The sequence below is a fragment of the Monodon monoceros genome, unplaced genomic scaffold (genome assembly GCF_005190385.1).
Source record: "Monodon monoceros isolate NGI ecotype Baffin Bay Population unplaced genomic scaffold, NGI_Narwhal_1 Super_Scaffold_1, whole genome shotgun sequence".
In the NCBI taxonomy this organism is placed as follows: domain Eukaryota; kingdom Metazoa; phylum Chordata; class Mammalia; order Artiodactyla; family Monodontidae; genus Monodon; species Monodon monoceros.
In genome coordinates this window covers 57658084-57674674 of record NW_021703765.1, presented here as the reverse complement: position 1 = coordinate 57674674, position 16591 = coordinate 57658084, and the positions used below count along the sequence as shown (strand labels likewise).

The 16591-nt window shown below is 47.9% G+C and overlaps 1 protein-coding gene across 5 annotated transcripts in view; it reads left to right on the top strand.

Annotated features, from left to right (window-relative positions):
- Nucleotides 1-16544, top strand: part of PPP4R1 (protein phosphatase 4 regulatory subunit 1) — a 65597-nt gene extending 49053 nt beyond the window's left edge. For 4 of the 5 annotated variants that reach the window (XM_029220523.1, XM_029220538.1, XM_029220514.1 and 1 more), the window contains 5 exons: nt 8093-8193; nt 10647-10767; nt 10859-10993; nt 11412-11553; nt 12762-16544. In XM_029220523.1, the coding sequence (XP_029076356.1) occupies nt 8093-8193; nt 10647-10767; nt 10859-10993; nt 11412-11553; nt 12762-12925 (663 nt within the window). In that variant the 3' untranslated portion in view covers nt 12926-16544. The remainder of the gene's footprint in view (nt 1-8092; nt 8194-10646; nt 10768-10858; nt 10994-11411; nt 11554-12761) is intronic. The other variant, XR_003793127.1, reaches the window with a different exon arrangement.
- The last annotated feature ends 47 nt before the right edge of the window (nt 16545-16591 follow it).

Below are 16591 nucleotides of genomic sequence, written 5' to 3'. Positions count from 1 at the left end.
GTGTTAGCATACGGTATTTGTTTTTCTCTTTCTGACTTACTTCACTCCGTATGACAATCTCTGGGTCCATCCACCTCACTACACATAACTCAGTTTCGTTCCTTTTTATGGCTGAGTAATATTCCATTGTATATATGTGCCACATCTTCTTTATCCATTCATCTGTTGCTGGACACTTAGGTTGCTTCCATCTCCTGGCTATTGTAAAAAGAGCTGCAATGAACATTTTGACACATGACTCTTTTTGAATTATGGTTTTCTCAGGGTATATGCCCAGTAGTGGGATTGCTGGGTCGTATGGTAGTTCTATTTTTAGTTTTTTAAGGAACCTCCATACTGTTCTCCATAGTGGCTGTATCAATTTACATTCCCACCAGCAGTGCAAGAGGGTTCCCTTTTCTCCACATCCTCTCCAGCATTTATTGTTTGTAGATTTTTTGATGGTGGCCATTCTGACCGGTGTGAGATGATATCTCGTTGTAGTTTAGATTTGCATTTCTCTAGTGGTTAATGATGTTGAGCATTCTTTCATGTGTTTGTTGGCAATCTGTATATCTTCTTTGGAGAAATGTCTATTTAGGTCTTCTGCCCATTTTTGGATTGGGTTGTTTGTTTTTTTGATATTGAGCTGCATGAGTTGCTTGTATGTTTTGGAGATTAATCCTTTGTCAGTTGCTTCATTTGCAAATATTTTCTCCCGTTCTGAGGGTTGTCTTTTCGCCTTGTTTATGGTTTCCTTTGCTGTGCAAAAGCTTTGAAGTTTCATTAGGTCCCATTTGCTTATTTTTGTTTTTATTTCCATTTCTCTAGGAGGTGGGTCAAAAAGGATCTTGCTGTGATTTATGTCATAGAGTGTTCTGCCTATGTTTTCCTCTAAGAGTTTGATGGTGTCTGGCCTTACATTTAGGTCTTTAATCCATTTTGAGTTTATTTTCGTGTATGGTGTTAGGGAGTGTTCTAATTTCATTCTTTTACATGGAGCTGTCCAGTTTTCCCAGCAGCACTTATCGAAGAGGCTGTCTTTTCTCCACTGTATATTCTTGCCTCCTTTATCAAAGACAGGGTGACCATATGTGCGTGGGTTTATCTCTTGGGCTTTCTGTCCTGTTCCATTGATCTATATTTTTGTTTTTGTACCAGTACCATACTGTCTTGATTACTGTAGCTTTGTAGTATAGTCTGAAGTCAGCGAGCCTGATTCCTCGAGCTCCGTTTTTCTTTCTCAAGATTGCTTTGGCTATTCAGAGTCTTTTGTGTTTCCATACCAATTGTGAAATTTTTTTTTCTAGTTCTGTGAAAAATGCCAGTGGTAGTTTGATAGGGATTGCATTGAATCTGTAGATTGCTTTGGGTAGTAGAGTCATTTTCACAATGTTGATTCTTCCAGTCCAAGAACATGGTATATCTCTCCATCTATTTGTATCATCTTTAATTTCTTTCATCAGTGTCTTATAGTTTTCTGCATACAGGTCTTTTGTCTCCTTAGGTAGGCTTTTTCCTAGGTATTTTATTCTTTTTGTTGCAGTGGTAAATGGGAGTGTTTCCTTAATTTCTCTTTCAGATTTTTCGTTGTTAGTGTACAGGAATGCAAGAGATTTCTGTGCATTAATTTTGTAGCCTGCTACTCTACCAGATTCATTGATTAGCCCTAGTAGTTTTCTGGTAGCATCTTTAGGATTCTCTATGTATAGTATCATGTCATCTGCAAACAGTGACAGCTTTACTTCTTCTTTTCTGATTTGGATTCCTTTTATTTCTTTTTCTTCTCTGCTTGCTGTGACTAAAACTTCCAAAACTATGTTGAATAATAGTGGTGAGAGTGGGCAACCTTGTCTTGTTCCTGATCTTAGTGGAAATGGTTTCAGTTTTTCACCATTGAGGATGAAGTTGGCTGTGGGTTTGTCATATATGGCCTTTATTATGTTGAGGAAAGTTCCCTCTATGCCTACTTTCTGCAGGGTTTTTATGATAAATCGGTGTTGAATTTTGTCAAAAGCTTTCTCTGCATCTATTGAGATGATCATATGGTTTTTCTCCTTCAATTTGTTAATATGGTGTATCACGTTGATTGATTTGCATATATTGAAGAATCCTTGCATTCCTGGGATAAACCCCACTTGATCATAGTGTATGATCCTTTTAATGTGCTGTTGGATTCTGTTTGCTTGTATTTTGTTGAGGATTTTTGCATCTACGTTCATCAGTGATATTGGCCTGTAGTTTTCTTTCTTTGTGACATCTTTGTCTGGTTTTGGTGTCAGGGTGATGGTGGCCTCATAGAAGGAATTGGGGAGTGTTCCTCCCTCTGCTATATTTTGGAAGAGTTTGCGAAGGATACGTGTTAGCTCTTCTCTAAATGTTGGATAGAATTCGCCTGCGAAGCCATCTGGTCCTGGGCTTTTGTTTGTCGGAAGATTTTTAGTCACAGTTTCAATTTCAGTGCTTGTGATTGGTCTGTTCGTATTTTCTATTTCTTCCAGGTTCAGTCTCGGAAGGTTGTGCATTTCTAAGAATTTGTCCATTTCTTCCAGGTTGTCCATTTTATTGGCATAGAGTTGCTTGTAGTAACCTCTCATGATCCTTTGTATTTCTGCAGTGTCAGTTGTTACTTCTCCTTTTTCATTTCTAATTCTATTGATTTGAGTCTTCTCCCTTTTTTTCTTGTTATGTCTGGCTAATGGTTTATCAATTTTGTTTATCTTCTCAACCAGCTTTTACTTTTATTGATCTTCGCTATCCTTTCCTTCATTTCTTTTTCATTTATTTCTGATCTGATTTTTATGATTTCTTTCCTTCTGCTAACTTTGGGGTTTTTTTGTTCTTCTTTCTCTAATTGCTTTAGGTATAACGTTAGGTTGTTTATTTGAGATGTTTCTTGTTTCTTAAGGTAGGCTTGTATAGCTATAAACTTCCCTCTTAGAACTGCTTTTGCTGCATCCCATAGGTTTTGGGTCATTGTGTTTTCATTGTCATTTGTTTCTAGGTTTTTGTATGTTTTGTTTTTTTGGGTTTTTTTTGCTATACACGGGCCTCTCCCGTTGCGGAGCACAGGCTCCGGACACGCAGGCTCAGCGGCCATGGCTCACGGGCCCAGCCGCTCCGCGGCATGTGGGATCTTCCCGGACCGGGGCACGAACCCGTGTCCCCTGCATCAGCAGGCGGACTCTCAACCACTGCGCCACCAGGGAAGCCCTGTTTCTAGGTATTTTTTGATTTCCTCTTTGATCTCTTCAGTGATCTCTTGGTTATTAAGTAGTGTGTTGTTTAGCCCCCATGTGTTTGCATTTCTTACAAATTTTTTCCTGTAATTGATATCTAGTCTCATAGCATTGCAGTTGGAAAATATCCTTGATACAATTTCAATTTTCTTAAATTTACCAAGGCTTGATTTGTGACCCAAGATACGATCTATCCTGGAGAATGTTCCATGAGCACTTGAGAAGAATGTGTATTCTGTTGTTTTTGGATGGAATGTCCTATAAATGTTAATTAAGCCCATCTTGTTTAATGTATCATTTAAAGCTTGTGTTTCCTTACGTATTTTCATTTTGGATTATCTGTCTATTGGTGAAAGTGGGGTGTTAAAGTCCCCTACTATGAATGTGTTACTGTCGATTTCCCCTTTTATGGCTGTTAGTATTTGCCTTATGTATTGAGGTGCTCCTATGTTGGGTGCATAAATATTTACAATTGTTATATCTTCTTCTTGGATTGATCCCTTGATCATTAGGTAGTGTCCTTCTTTGGCTCTTGTAATAATAGTCTTTGTTTTAAAGTCTATTTTGCCTGATATGAGAATTGCTACTCCAGCTTTCTTTTGATTTCCATTTGCATGGAATATCTTTTTCCATCCCCTCACTTTCAGTCTGCATGTGTCCGTAGGTCTGAAGTGGGTCTCTTGTAGACAGCATATATATGGGTCTTGTTTTTGTATCCATTCAGTGAACTTGTGTCTTTTGTTTGGAGCATTTAATCCATTTACATTTAAGGTAGTTATCTATATGTATGTTCCTATTACCATTTTCTTAATTGTTTTGGTTTTATTATCGTAGGTCTTTTCCTTCTCTTTTGTTTCCTGCCTAGAGAAGTTCCTTTAGCATTTGTTGTAGAGCTGGTTTGGTGGTGCTGAATTCTCTTAGCTTTTGCTTGTCTGTAAAGCTTTTAATTTCTCCGTCAAATCTGAATGAGATCCTTGCTGGGTAGAGTAATCTTGGTTGTAGGCTTTTCTCTTTCATCACGTGAAATATGTCCTGCCAGTCCCTTCTGGCTTGCAGAGTTTATGCTGAAAGATCAGCTGTTAACCTCATGGGGATTCCTGTATGTGTTACTTGTTGTTTTCCCCTTGCTGCTTTTAATATTTGTTCTTTGTATTTGATTTTTGATAGTTTGATTAATATGTGTCTTGGCGTGTTTCTCCTTGGATTTGTCCTGTATGGGACTCTCTGTGCTTCCTGGACTTGATTAACTATTTCCTTTCCCATATTAGGGAAGTTTTCAACTATAATCTTCTCAAATATTTTCTCAGTCCCTTTCTTTTTCTCTTCTTCTTCTGGGACCCCTAGAATTCGAATGTTGGTGTCTTTAATGTTGTCCCAGAGGTCTCTGAGGCTGTTCTCAATTCTTTTCATTCTTTTTTCTTTATTCTGCTCTGCAGTAGTTATTTCCACTATTTTATCTTCCAGGTCACTTATGCGTTCTTCTGCCTCAGTTATTCTGCTATTGATCCCTCCTAGAGAATTTTTATTTCATTTATTGCATCGTTCATCTCTGTTTGTTTGCTCTTTAGTTCTTCTAGGTCCTTGTTAAATGTTTCTTGTATTTTCTCCATTCTATTTCCAAGATTTTGTATCATCTTTACTGTCATTACTCTGAATTCTTTTTCAGGTAGACTGCCTACTTCCTCTTCATTTGTTTGGTCTGGTGGGTTTTTATCTTGCTCCTTCATCTGCTGTGTGTTTTTCTGTCTTCTCATTTTGCTTAACTGTGTTTGGGGTCTCCTTTTTGCAGGCTGCAGGTTAGTGGTTACCGTTGTTTTTGGTGTCTGTCCCCAGTGGCTAAGGTTGGGTCAGTGGGTTGTGTAGCCTTCCTGGTGGAGGGGGACTAGTGCCTGTGTTCTGGTGGATGAGGCTGGATCTTGTCTTTCTGGTGGGCAGGAGGTCCACGTCTTTGGTTTGTTTTGGGGTGTCTGTGGCCTTGTTATGATTTTAGGCAGGCTCTGTGCTTATGGGTGGGGTTGTGTTCCTGTCTTGCTAGTTGTTTGGCACTGGGTGTCCAGCACTGTAGCTTGCTGGTCGTTGAGTGGAGCTGGGTCTTGGCGTTGAGATGGAGATCTCTGGGAGATTTTCGCCATTTGATATTACGTGGAGCTGGGAGGTCTCTTGTGGACAAGTGTCCTGAACTTGGCTCTCCCACCTCAGAGGCACAGCACTGACGCCTGGCTGGAGCACTAAGAACCTGTCCTCCACACGGCTCAGAATAAAAGGGGGGAAAGAAAGAGAGAGAGAGGGGGAGGGAGGGAGGGAGAGTGAGAAAGAGAGAAAGGGAGGGAGGGAGAGTGAGAAAGAGAGAGGAAGGAAGGAGGGAAGGAAGGAAGGAAGAAGATAAAATAAAGTGATTAAAATAAAAAATAAGAAAAAAAATTTTTTAAGTAATAAAAAAAAGGACAGACAGAACCCTAGGACAAATGGTGGAAGCAAAGCTATACAGACAAAATCTCACACAGAAGCATACACATACACACTCACAAAAAGAGGAAGAGGGGAAAAAATCATAAATCTTGCTCTCAAAGTCCACCTCCTCAATTTGGGATGATTCCTTGTCTATTCAGGTATTCCACAGATGCAGGTACATCAAGTTGATTGTGGAGCTTTAATCCGCTGCTTCTGAGGCTCCTGGGAGAGATTTCCCTTTCTCTTCTTTGTTCGCACAGCTCACAGGGGCTCAGCTTTGGATTTGGCCCCGCCTCTGCGTGTAGGTCGCTGGAGGGCATCTGTTCTTCGCTCAGACAGGACGGGGTTAAATAAGCAGCTAATTTGGGGGCTCTGGCTCACTCAGGCCGGGGGGAGGGAGGGAGGGGTACGGAATGCGGCGCGAGCCTGTGGTGGCGACAGAATCCAGCGTGACATTGCACCAGCCTAAGGCACGCTGTGCATTCTGCCAAGGAAGTTGTCCCTGGGTCACAGGACCCTGGCAGTGGCGGGCTGCACAGGCTCCCCGGAAGGGAGGTGTGGATAGTGACCTGTGCGAGCACACAGGCTTCTTGGTGGCTGCAGCAACAGCCTTAGCATCTCATGCTTGTCTCTGGGGTCCGCGCTAATAGCCGTGGCTCGCACCTGTCTCTGGAGCTCCTTTAAGCAGCGCTCCTAATCCCCTCTCCTCGCGCACCAGGAAACAAAGAGGGAAGAAAAAGTCTCTTGCCTCTTTGGCATCTCCAGACTTTTCCCCGGACTCCCTCCCAGCTAGCCGTGGCGCACTAGCCCCCTTCAGGCTGTGTTCACGCAGCCAACCCCAGTCCTCTCCCTGGGATCTGACCTCCGAAGCCCGCGCCTCGGCTCCCAGCTTCGCCCGCCCCAGCGGGTGAGCAGACAAGCCTCTCGGGCTGGTGAGTGCTGGTCGGCCCCGGTCCTCTGTGCGGGAATCTCTCCACTTTGCCCTCTGCACCCCTGTTGCTGCGCTCTCCTCCGTGGCTCCGCCACCCGCAGTCTCCGCCCACAAAGGGGCTTCCTAGTGTGTGGAAAGCTTTCCTCCTTCACAGCTCCCTCCCACTGGTGCAGGTCCCGTCCCTATTCTTTTGTCTCTGTTTTTTCTTTTTTCTTTTGCCCTACCCAGGTACGTGGGGAGTTTCTTGCCTTTTGGGAGGTCTGAGGTCTTCTGCCAGGGTTCAGTAGGTGTTCTGTAGGAGGTGTTCCACATGTAGATGGATTTCTGATGTATCTTTGGGGAGGAAGGTGATCTCCGCGTCTTACTCTTTCGCCGTCTTGAAGCTCCTCCTGTCATTTGTTTTGACCATCAAATCTGGCGAATAAGAGCCCCTTAAAGCCACTCCTGTGTCCTTTCGATCGGCCCCCTCACTGCCAGGCACGTCTTACTTTCAGGCCTACCTTCTCCTTTCTCTCCAGCTGGGAGTCAGGATCTCCCCAAGGAGCCCAGGTCTTTTCTGGTGGAGAGCTGGGATTTAGAAACCAAGATCCAGGAACTAGCTGTGCTCATTGCTCCTGGACGTCATTTCTTTTAGGCTTTTTCAGGGGACAGGAGCTAGGAGGGGGGTTTTTGGTTTGGGGGGTTTAAAAATTATTTAGTTCATATTGCATCTTCCAGTCCAGTACCATTTCCTCTCCTTTTTTCACATTTTTTTTCTTTTCTATTGTGGTAAAAACTCTTGTTTTCAAAAATGTTAAATTATTTAGTCATTTGCTCAATTCGACGTTTTAGAACTATTCCAACATCAAATTAACCAGGTAATGGTCAAGATTTCCTTCAGCACTTTCTGTCATTGGAACATGTTCCATGAAGATATATGGTCAGAATACTGAGTTTAAACTTAGACTTTTTCTGTGTGACTCTTATCTGTTTGATGTACAGTTAAATTTATTTGCTTCTGTTTATATCAACTTTTAGGGTTTTCCCCCTTGTTAACTATAAACCTACTCTTAAATATTTATAGAACGGTTATTGGGATAAATTTATTTTTTTCACTCAGATATTTATTGAGCACCTACAGTGTGGCATCACAGTGCTGTCCACGGGGCTCACACCATGAGTAGGAGCATAATCCCTGTCTTCAGAGGGTGTGTGACAACAAGGATGTCACAGAGTGTTCTGGTAAAGCTTTGCCCGGGGACAGTGGACAGTAGAGGCCACTCACTGGCTCAAGAAGCAGGTATTTCAAAAGGGCAGAACGACTCTTGAAGATAAACGGGATTATCAGGGAAAATGGACTTAATACCAATTTTTAAAACAAATGTACCTACTACATCTGTTCTCCTTCAGAAGAACTAACCATGTGATTTAGAGGTTTTTTAAGCAGTAAAGGCAGGTAAAGGAAATAATGTCTCTGCCATGTCCTAGTGAATATTTTTATTTGTTTCTTCAGCTTCTTCATATTGACAAAAGAAGAGAATATCTTTATCAGCTTCAGGAGTTTTTGGTGACAGACAATAGTAGAAATTGGCGCTTTCGAGCTGAACTGGCTGAGTAAGTTCTCATACTTGATCAGACTGTTTGGGGGGGGTGGGTGTTGCTTCATCTTTACCTTTCCTGGATTTCTTCATCACTTTGTGTGGGTCCAAGTTTCTGCCTGGTATCCTGTTCCTTTAACACTGCCTGTAACACGGGTCTTGCTGGCAGTGAATTTTCTCAGCTTTTTTTTTATAAGACCATGTCACCTTCACTTGTTTTTAATTGTGGTAAAATACACATAACCACTTTTGCTGCTGGTGCAGTGTCCCCCCATCTAGTTGTGGAACATTTCGTCCTCCCAAAAGGACACCCCACGCCCATAAGCAGCGGCCCCGCAGACATCAGTCTGCTGTCTCCGTGCGTGTTTGCTTTTCTGAGCGTTTGCTCCAGATGCGCCGCATAACCCCCGGCCTCTGTGCACGGCTCCCTCACTCAGCACAGTGTTGCCGGGGTCCATCCACGTGGCAGCTGTGAATAATACTCTGATGTGAACACACCACCTTTTAAGCCATTCGTCTGGGTTGTCTCTGCCCTCCGGCTGACGTGAGCAGTGTTGCTGTGAGCACTGACGTACTGATACAAGGTTTTTGAGGTGGATTTGCTGGGTCATCCAGAAATTCTGTGTTTAACTTGTGGAGGAACTGCATGACCGTGTCCACAATGGCTGCAGCGTGTTACATCCCCACCAGCAGTGGATGAGGTTCCCATTTCCCCACATCCTTTTTTTTTCTTTCTAATTGCAGCCAGTATTACAGTGGGTGTAAAGTAGCGTCTCACTTTGGTCTTGATGTGCATTTCTTTAATGTTTAGGGATGTTTAGCACCATTTCATGTGCTGTTGGCCATTTGTATATATTCTCTGGAGAAATGTCTATTCAAGTCCATTGCATATTTTTTAATCGGGCTGTTTGTCTTAAATTGGGTTGCTGAATTGTAAGAGTTCTTTATTAAATATTCTGGATTCTGGACCTCACCTGCATTTTCAAAAGGTATCTTTGCTGGGTGTGGAGTTTAGGGCTGAGTTTCTTTCGGTGCGTGACAGGATAACTGCCCTGAGTTCCGTCTTGCCTGGCCTCCTCTGCAGCTGGTGTGGACGGCAGAACCCGTCCAGGCAGCAGGTGCTGGGTTGGGCGGTGGTGTCTCCACATGACCTTCTGTGCGCTCTGCACTTCGTCTCGTCCCGCCGTGGGCTGCCACTGCCTCCTGCTGATGATGGGAGCTGGGGCTGGGGGCCTCCTCGGCCCGTTCTCTGCGCACCCTCCGCCGCTGTATCCCTTCGGCTCTTCGCCCCCGCGTTCCCCACCCTCCTCCGGCCCTGCGCTTCGGCATCCCTTTACTCCTCTGCCCCCTTCCCCCCCCCACCCCCACGCACGTGCCCCTCCTTCCTTGTGCCCCTCCACCCTCCCAGCCCTGGGCTGCGGTTGCCCCATGGTGGAGGCCGCCGGGTGCTGGGCGAGGGGAGGCCCTCTGCCCCTTGGTTCGGCCTCGGTCTTGGGGAGGCCTGTGTGCTGGGCTCCCCAGAGCCTCCACCCACCCCGGGGCTCGTGTCTCTGCCCTGGACCCGTGCTCGGTCGGGGCAGTGCTTCCCGCGCCCCCGCAGCAGGACGAGGCTTGCGCTTGGCTCCGAGGCTCTGCGGCCCCACGCCGGGAACGGGCTTTTCCTATCCCCTGTCTCCAGCTGCAGCCTGGCCTTGCCCGGGCGGGGGCGCGGACAGGCTTTGCTGACCCTCCACCGGCCACAGGAGGCTTTTGCTCCTTGAGAGCAAGGCCTCCCTGTGCGCCCCAGGCTGGGAGGGGGTCTGCGGGGCGCCTCCCGGGGGATCCGCGTGCCCTCGGGCGGGGCGGCTCATCGCTGCGCTGGTTGTCTGCTTCCTGCCGGTGGCACACGTAACCCGCCACAGACACACAGTCCGGGAGGTGGGAGTCTCAGCGTGTCTGTGGTCCTCCTGGGAGGGTGTCGTTGCCTCCTCCACTCAGGCCGCTGGGGGACGCCCTGGTCCCCGGTTCTCAGTGACTTGGTGGGAGTAGGTGCAGGAGGGGCCTCCCTGTGTCCCCCACCCCTGGTACCAGAGCCTCCCTGAGAAGCTGCCCGGAGCCTGACTGGTACACAGCAGGCTGCCTGAGGCTGCTGGCACCTTCTCACTAGACGGCTGCTGTGTGGACGGGAGTTTCCCAGCAGGTCCTCAGCAGCCACCGCGGGACCGTGTCCCGTGTCCCCACGGAGCCAGCCGGGACGTGCTTTGCTCTGTGTCCGTCGCCGTGGATACAGTTCCGCAGTGTTTGTGTCCTGAACGTGTGTGTTGTTTAGATGCAGATCCAGACACACAGCGTCCAGGCCAATCGCTGGTCTCTGCACGTGTTCCTCTCACAGACACGACCTTGGTGACTCACGCTTCAGACGAGCAACCTATTTTCATTTGTCGTGTTTATTGTTGAGTTGTAATTGTATTTTTATAATTCACTTTGTAGACAGCTGATCTTACTTCTAGAGTTATACAGCCCCAGAGACATTTATGACTATCTACGCCCCATTGCCCTGAATCTGTGCGCAGATAAAGTTTCTTCTGTTCGTTGGATTTCCTACAAGTTGGTACGTGTTCAAGTTCTTACAGCCTTAGCCCAGCACACGTTTGGTGAGAACACTGGGCAGAGGTGTGGCTCACCAGTGCGTGCCCCCCTAGGTTGGCGAGATGGTGCGGAAGCTGCACCGGGCCGCGCCGCCCACCTTCGGGGTGGACCTCATCCGCGAGCTGGTGGAGAGCTTCGGCCGCTGTCCCCGGTGGTCCGGGCGGCAGGCCTTCGTCTTTGTCTGCCAGGTGAGTGCGGCCACACCGGCTGCCTGTCTCCTTGGGCCCCTTGCCCCCCTCCACACCCTCGCTCTCATCCTTGAGGGCAGAGCTTCGCCATCTGGCTCACCCTTCCCCACTCCGTCCCCCGAGCTCCCGAAAGCGGTGCTGCCCTGGCCGTCGTCCTAGTCCACGGAGCTTGCGGGTCTGCGGCTGTGAACGTGACTGTGATGCCAGGCCTCCGTGGGGCAGGTCACAGCTGTGCGTCTCTGCAGGGACTTAACTGTATCATTTTGTTTTGAGCTCCTGAGTGCCTGGAATATTGTTTTAAAAAGCTGTAACTGAAACCTGAGGCACTTAAGTTGTTTCTAAAAGGTTTTGTGAGCTGGTATTACTTACGGCCTGGTCGACTGAGCTGGCAGATTGAAGCAGGTCTTTCTGTCCCCAGACCGTCATTGAAGATGAGTGCCTGCCCATGGACCAGTTCGCTGTGCACCTGATGCCACACCTGCTCACCTTGGCAAACGATAGGGTTCCGAATGTCCGCGTGCTCCTCGCGAAGACGCTGCGACAAACTCTGCTAGAAAAAGGTAGGCGGGCGATCCACGAGGAGGAGGGTAGGTGGTGGGGACACGGGGCAGGTGGGCGCCCGAGCGGAAGGGTTGGGGTCGTAGGAGTAGTCTGGTCCGAGAACGTGCTGCGACTTGTTAGTGGTGGCTTGTGTCGAGAAAGGACACAAAGACGATTAAGGGGTGAGGAGAGCGATGTTGAATTTTCACTGTTCTGTTCTATTTGAATTTTTCTTTATAATTTAAAACTTAGTAGTTTGAAAAGTTGGAAATTCAGTGAGGACCGTGTGACGAATACTGCCTTTGGTTCGCCCCACGTGAACGTCTGTCGCTGCCATTGGGGTGGGAGGCGTGTTTGAGTTTCCTCCTGCGTTTCATTCGTTAGGCGGAAGACGTGCCCCTTAGCGTTTGCTTTGCTGCAAATTATGAGCACCTTAAGATTCAGGTTGTTTTACTTATTGTAATCCCCCAGAAATGCCTAATAAATATCATTTGAATGCGTGAATTCACGAACAAAGCACAGAAAGAAGTTTGTAATAGACTTCAAAGAATATGGGCAAATTAACGTTGCTTCTTTTTTCTCCTTTGGAATTTATCATATTGAACAGAGAGGACTCTGGTTTTGTGTGTGTGGTTTGTACTTGGAAATGTTTTTCCTTTTACTGAGCTAAGTAATAGCTGTAACAAATACAAGTTTTAACATATTTACTAACATTGCTGCCATTAAACATCATGAGATTTAGACTGTTATTAAAACAAGATAGGGGCTTCCCTGGTGGCACAGTGGTTAAGAATCTGCCTGCCAGTGCAGGGGGCACAGGTTCAAGCCCTGGGCCGGGAAGATCCCACATGCTGCAGAGCAGCTAAGCCCGTGTGCCACAGCTACTGAGCCTGCACTCTAGACCCCGCGAGCCACAACTACGGAGCCCACGTGCCACAATTACTGAAGCCCCGTGCGCCTAGAGCCCGTACTCTGCAGCAAGAGAAGCCACCGCAGTGAGAAGCCCGCGCACCGCAATGAAGAGTAGCCCCCGCTCACTGCAACTAGAGAAAGCCTGTGCACAGCAACAAAGACCCAACACAGCCCAAAAAAAAAAAAAGAAAACAAGATAAATCTTCTAATTCTCCTACATTTGGGGATTTTTTTCATAGAACACAAATCAATTTGGGTTACTGTTTATAATCCAACAAAGCTAATTTCATTTGTGATTTGCTCTTCCTGTTTCCAGAGTATTTCCTAACCTCTGCCAGCTGTCACCAGGAGGCCGTGGAGCAGACCATCATGGCTCTTCAGATGGACCGTGACAGTGACGTCAAGTACTTTGCAAGCATCCACCCGGCCAGCACCAAGATCTCTGAAGATGCCATGAGCACGGCCTCCTCCACCTACTAGACGGCGTGGACTGGGGTCTCCCCACTTCTGGGGAGCTGAGGTTTGGCTCGTGACCACACGTGGCCTGGGACAGCTGTGGGGGACCTTCCTCCCTTGCAGACTTGATTGCAGGTGCAAGTTACCTACACCGATACCAGGGATTTTCAGAGTCAAGAGAAAGTACAGTAAACATTATTATCTTGACTTGAAGGGAAAATAATTTCTCAGAGGATTATAATCGTCACCGAAGCCTTAAATCCTTCTGTCTTCCTGACTGAACGAAACTTGAATTGGCCTAGCATTCTCCTTGTGGAAGGGATGGGACTCCCAGAGGCCTGCGTTGCTTTCTGCTGGTTTAATTTAATGACTGAGAGGTGGAAGTGCAGCCAGAAGGCGGCCGCGAGCCGGGATGGGGAAGAGACCTCCAGTATTAACCCTCACTGTGTCCACACGGGCAAGGCCCTCGTGGGGTCTGCGGCCAGCTGCCCAGTCCAGCCCCAAGTGTGTGAACGGGAAAGGAGATATTTTTTGGATTTCTCCTGAGGGCTTGATGCTAACACTAAGTAGAGTCTGATTTTAACTCTTAAATGCAGCATATTGCTGTGCACATTTACAGAGCCTTTGCTGAGTATCTGTGTCCTGATTTTTTTTCATGCTGGTCATGACCTGAAGGAAATTTATTAGCACGTATACTGTATGTCAGGTGTTTTTGACTTGATCATGATCAGCTCTGAGGTGCAACTCTGTCTCACATACTGTACATACCTGTGCCTCCCCTGGGGAGGGCCGCAGTCTGTAATCATGCTGTTCAACTCTTGTGCACAAGTTCTCTTGTTCAAATAAAATTTATTACTAAGATCCATACAGAGAGATAGATACACTTTTGACTGTTTTCTAGATATCTGCGAATAAATGCAATTTGTGATCTGTATTAATGATTTTAGTATAAAACGGGAAAACTAGATTAAAATACGTCTTTTAACTAGTTCGGTAATTTCTTTGAAATCTGCGCACACCCCCGGGCCAGTTCTGCTCTTGGCTGGCAGCGGGGCCTCCTGGGCAGCCCCCCACCGAGGGCAGGCGTGCACCTCGGGCTCACCCTGGGGTCTTCACTCCCAGCAGAGGCCTCCGAGCCCAGGTCTGCCTGTGCAAAGGGAGGTGGTGGAGCCTGCCTGCCCACGCGTGTCTGCATCAGGTGAGATGCTGCGTGAATGTGCTTTTATGAAGGGCTGTGGAGAGATGCTTGTTGCTTTTTTGAGCCCAGGTTGGAAGACCCTTGGCCTCTGAGCGGCCGCAGTGCTTCTGTGATTTTGGTTTTGTCTCCTCAGCTAGTGGGGACTCCCCAGGTTTGTAGTTAAGCCGAGTAGGGCCTTGAACCTTGGCAGGTAGATTTGGGGATACACACAGGCTGCTTCCTGTATATGTCATTACAGATGAGCCTTCGGTCTCTTACTCTTGCATTATAAGCTGGATATTTGTGCACTGGGAATAATGTGTGACCAGATTCCACTGAGACAAATGAATCAGTAAACACAGGTAAGGTGGGGCACAGGTAATAAGGGCGGGGCTGTGGAGTGGAAGGTGGTAGGTGGTGGCGGCTGGGGAAGGCATCTGTCAATCAGCCTCAGAGCAGAGGCTGAAGGAGGGTGAGATCTCTTTTGATGTCATTTAGCCTAATTTTTGAGGTGCACGTTCTCTGCTATTAAGCGATAATAATATACTTTGCCCCTCCCCCAAACTTCAGTTCTATAAATAAGAATTCTACACTAATAGCTGCAGTCTTTTAAAACAGTGGTAATAATAATAGTCCATTTTGGGGTAAAGAACTTGAATTTAGGCCAGCTCTTCCCGTGTGGCGTCACGCGGGCCCATGTCACCGAGCCGCGTCCTCACACCCTCGGATCCCGAAGAGCCGTGATGCCAGGTCCCTCCACGGCGGTGGACAGGGAAGGCCACGAGCATCATTTAATGGCTGAGGCTGCCCCGGTTTGAACCATCACTGATGGCGCTCAAAGACGACGAGGCTGGACCATCGGCTCCTGATTTCAGCTCTTTCTTTAGTGGCGACAGTGCAGCCCTCCCGCCGTGGCCCCGGGTCCTCCCGCAGGTGTGGATGGAGTCATGGCCGCCAAGCCCAGAGGACAGAAGGAAACCGGCTCCTGGAGGCAGCAGGACACTGACGACTCCACAGTTCTTCCAGATGCCCCAGAGGCAAAAACAGCCTGCAAACCAGTTAGTAACCAAATCTTTTAATTTCACAGTAGAAAAATGAATAATGATATGTCCTCATAGGTAACTGATGTTGGGTAGCTAATCTCAGGAGAAATTCTGTGATGATGTGGGACTTTTGAGTGACCAGGGTGAAGAGGAAACTTTTTTTTCCCCCGAAATTGGAGCTTCCTGCTCAGCCCACGTCCTTGGCCATGGCTGGTGTTTCTCTTCCACCGCCTCCTGCAGCCCCTTCCTCGTCTGCCTCCTCTGGCCGGGCCTGGTCCCCGGTCCCTGCATCCCTGCCTGGGAGGAAGCGCCTGCGAGCTCTCGTGAGTACGTGAGTGTCCCTCCCTGAATCTGCCACCCCGAGGCCACCAGCCCTCCTCTTTGACTCTTAGTGGCTTGGGGGTCACCTTTTTGCCTGTGAGCTTTGTCCTTAAGCCCTGGAGATACTTCTGATGCCAGACCCGTGCAGTTTGTCTAGAACCCTCTAGAACCCTGAATTGGCAAGGGCTGAGGCCCTCGGAGCCATCACAAAGCCGGCCTGGCAACTCAGCCCGTGCGGGACGCTTGCACCCCTGCCCGGCGCCGGGTGGGCCTCCTCCTGGCAGCGCTAGGTCCCAGGGAGTGGGTGCCGGGGCCCAGAGGGTGGGCCCGGTGTGTCGGGGATGCCCCCAGGAGGCGGGAGCAGCTGGTGTTAAATTGACCCCCGACAGGAAAAGCGCTGCGCCCCGGGCCCCGGACACCCGTGCTGCTTTCCTTGTGCGGTAACGTTTTCTGTGCAGGATTCCAGGAGCTGGAAGCAGTGAGCGACAGGGAAGAAAAGGTGGAGGCTCCCAGCAGCTCGGAGCCGAGCCCATGCCTCTTGGAAGGTGACGATTCTCTGACTGAAACCAGTTACAGAAGGTGAGCCTGGGAATAGATGTGAGTAAGCAGGACCTCGAGGTTTCCCGCGTTCACCTTTATAAACGCATCAAGATGAGCAGGGTGCATGGAGAGGGACGACGGGGCCCCGCTGAGGGGTGTTCCTGGGTGACCTGCCTGGGGCACAGCCCTGGGCTCATGTGTCTCCTCCCCACCAGAAGCTGGACTCTCAAATCCTCCACCAGAAACTCCCAAACTGGGCATTTTGTGACCCCTTGAATACGAGTGTTTCGCCCTGGTGGAGGTTTGACCTTGAGAACATCTTGACTATTTGTAAACACAAAATACCAACTGTGATTCATTTTTGTTGTAGTCATTTTCTGCTGTGAACTCCACTAACCCAAGTTAATTCCTGGACCATTTTCATAGGGAACTAATGGCCTAGTTTTAGTCTCATCGGACAGAAGTTATTTTCCTTAAAAATTCTTTTCCTAGAAACTTAACAAGTGATCAGATTTTAGTCCCTGGGACGTTTTTTTTGTTTGTTTGTTTGTTTTTTGCGGGTCACGGGCCTCTCGCTGTTGTGGTCTCTCCCGTTGTGGAGCACAGGCT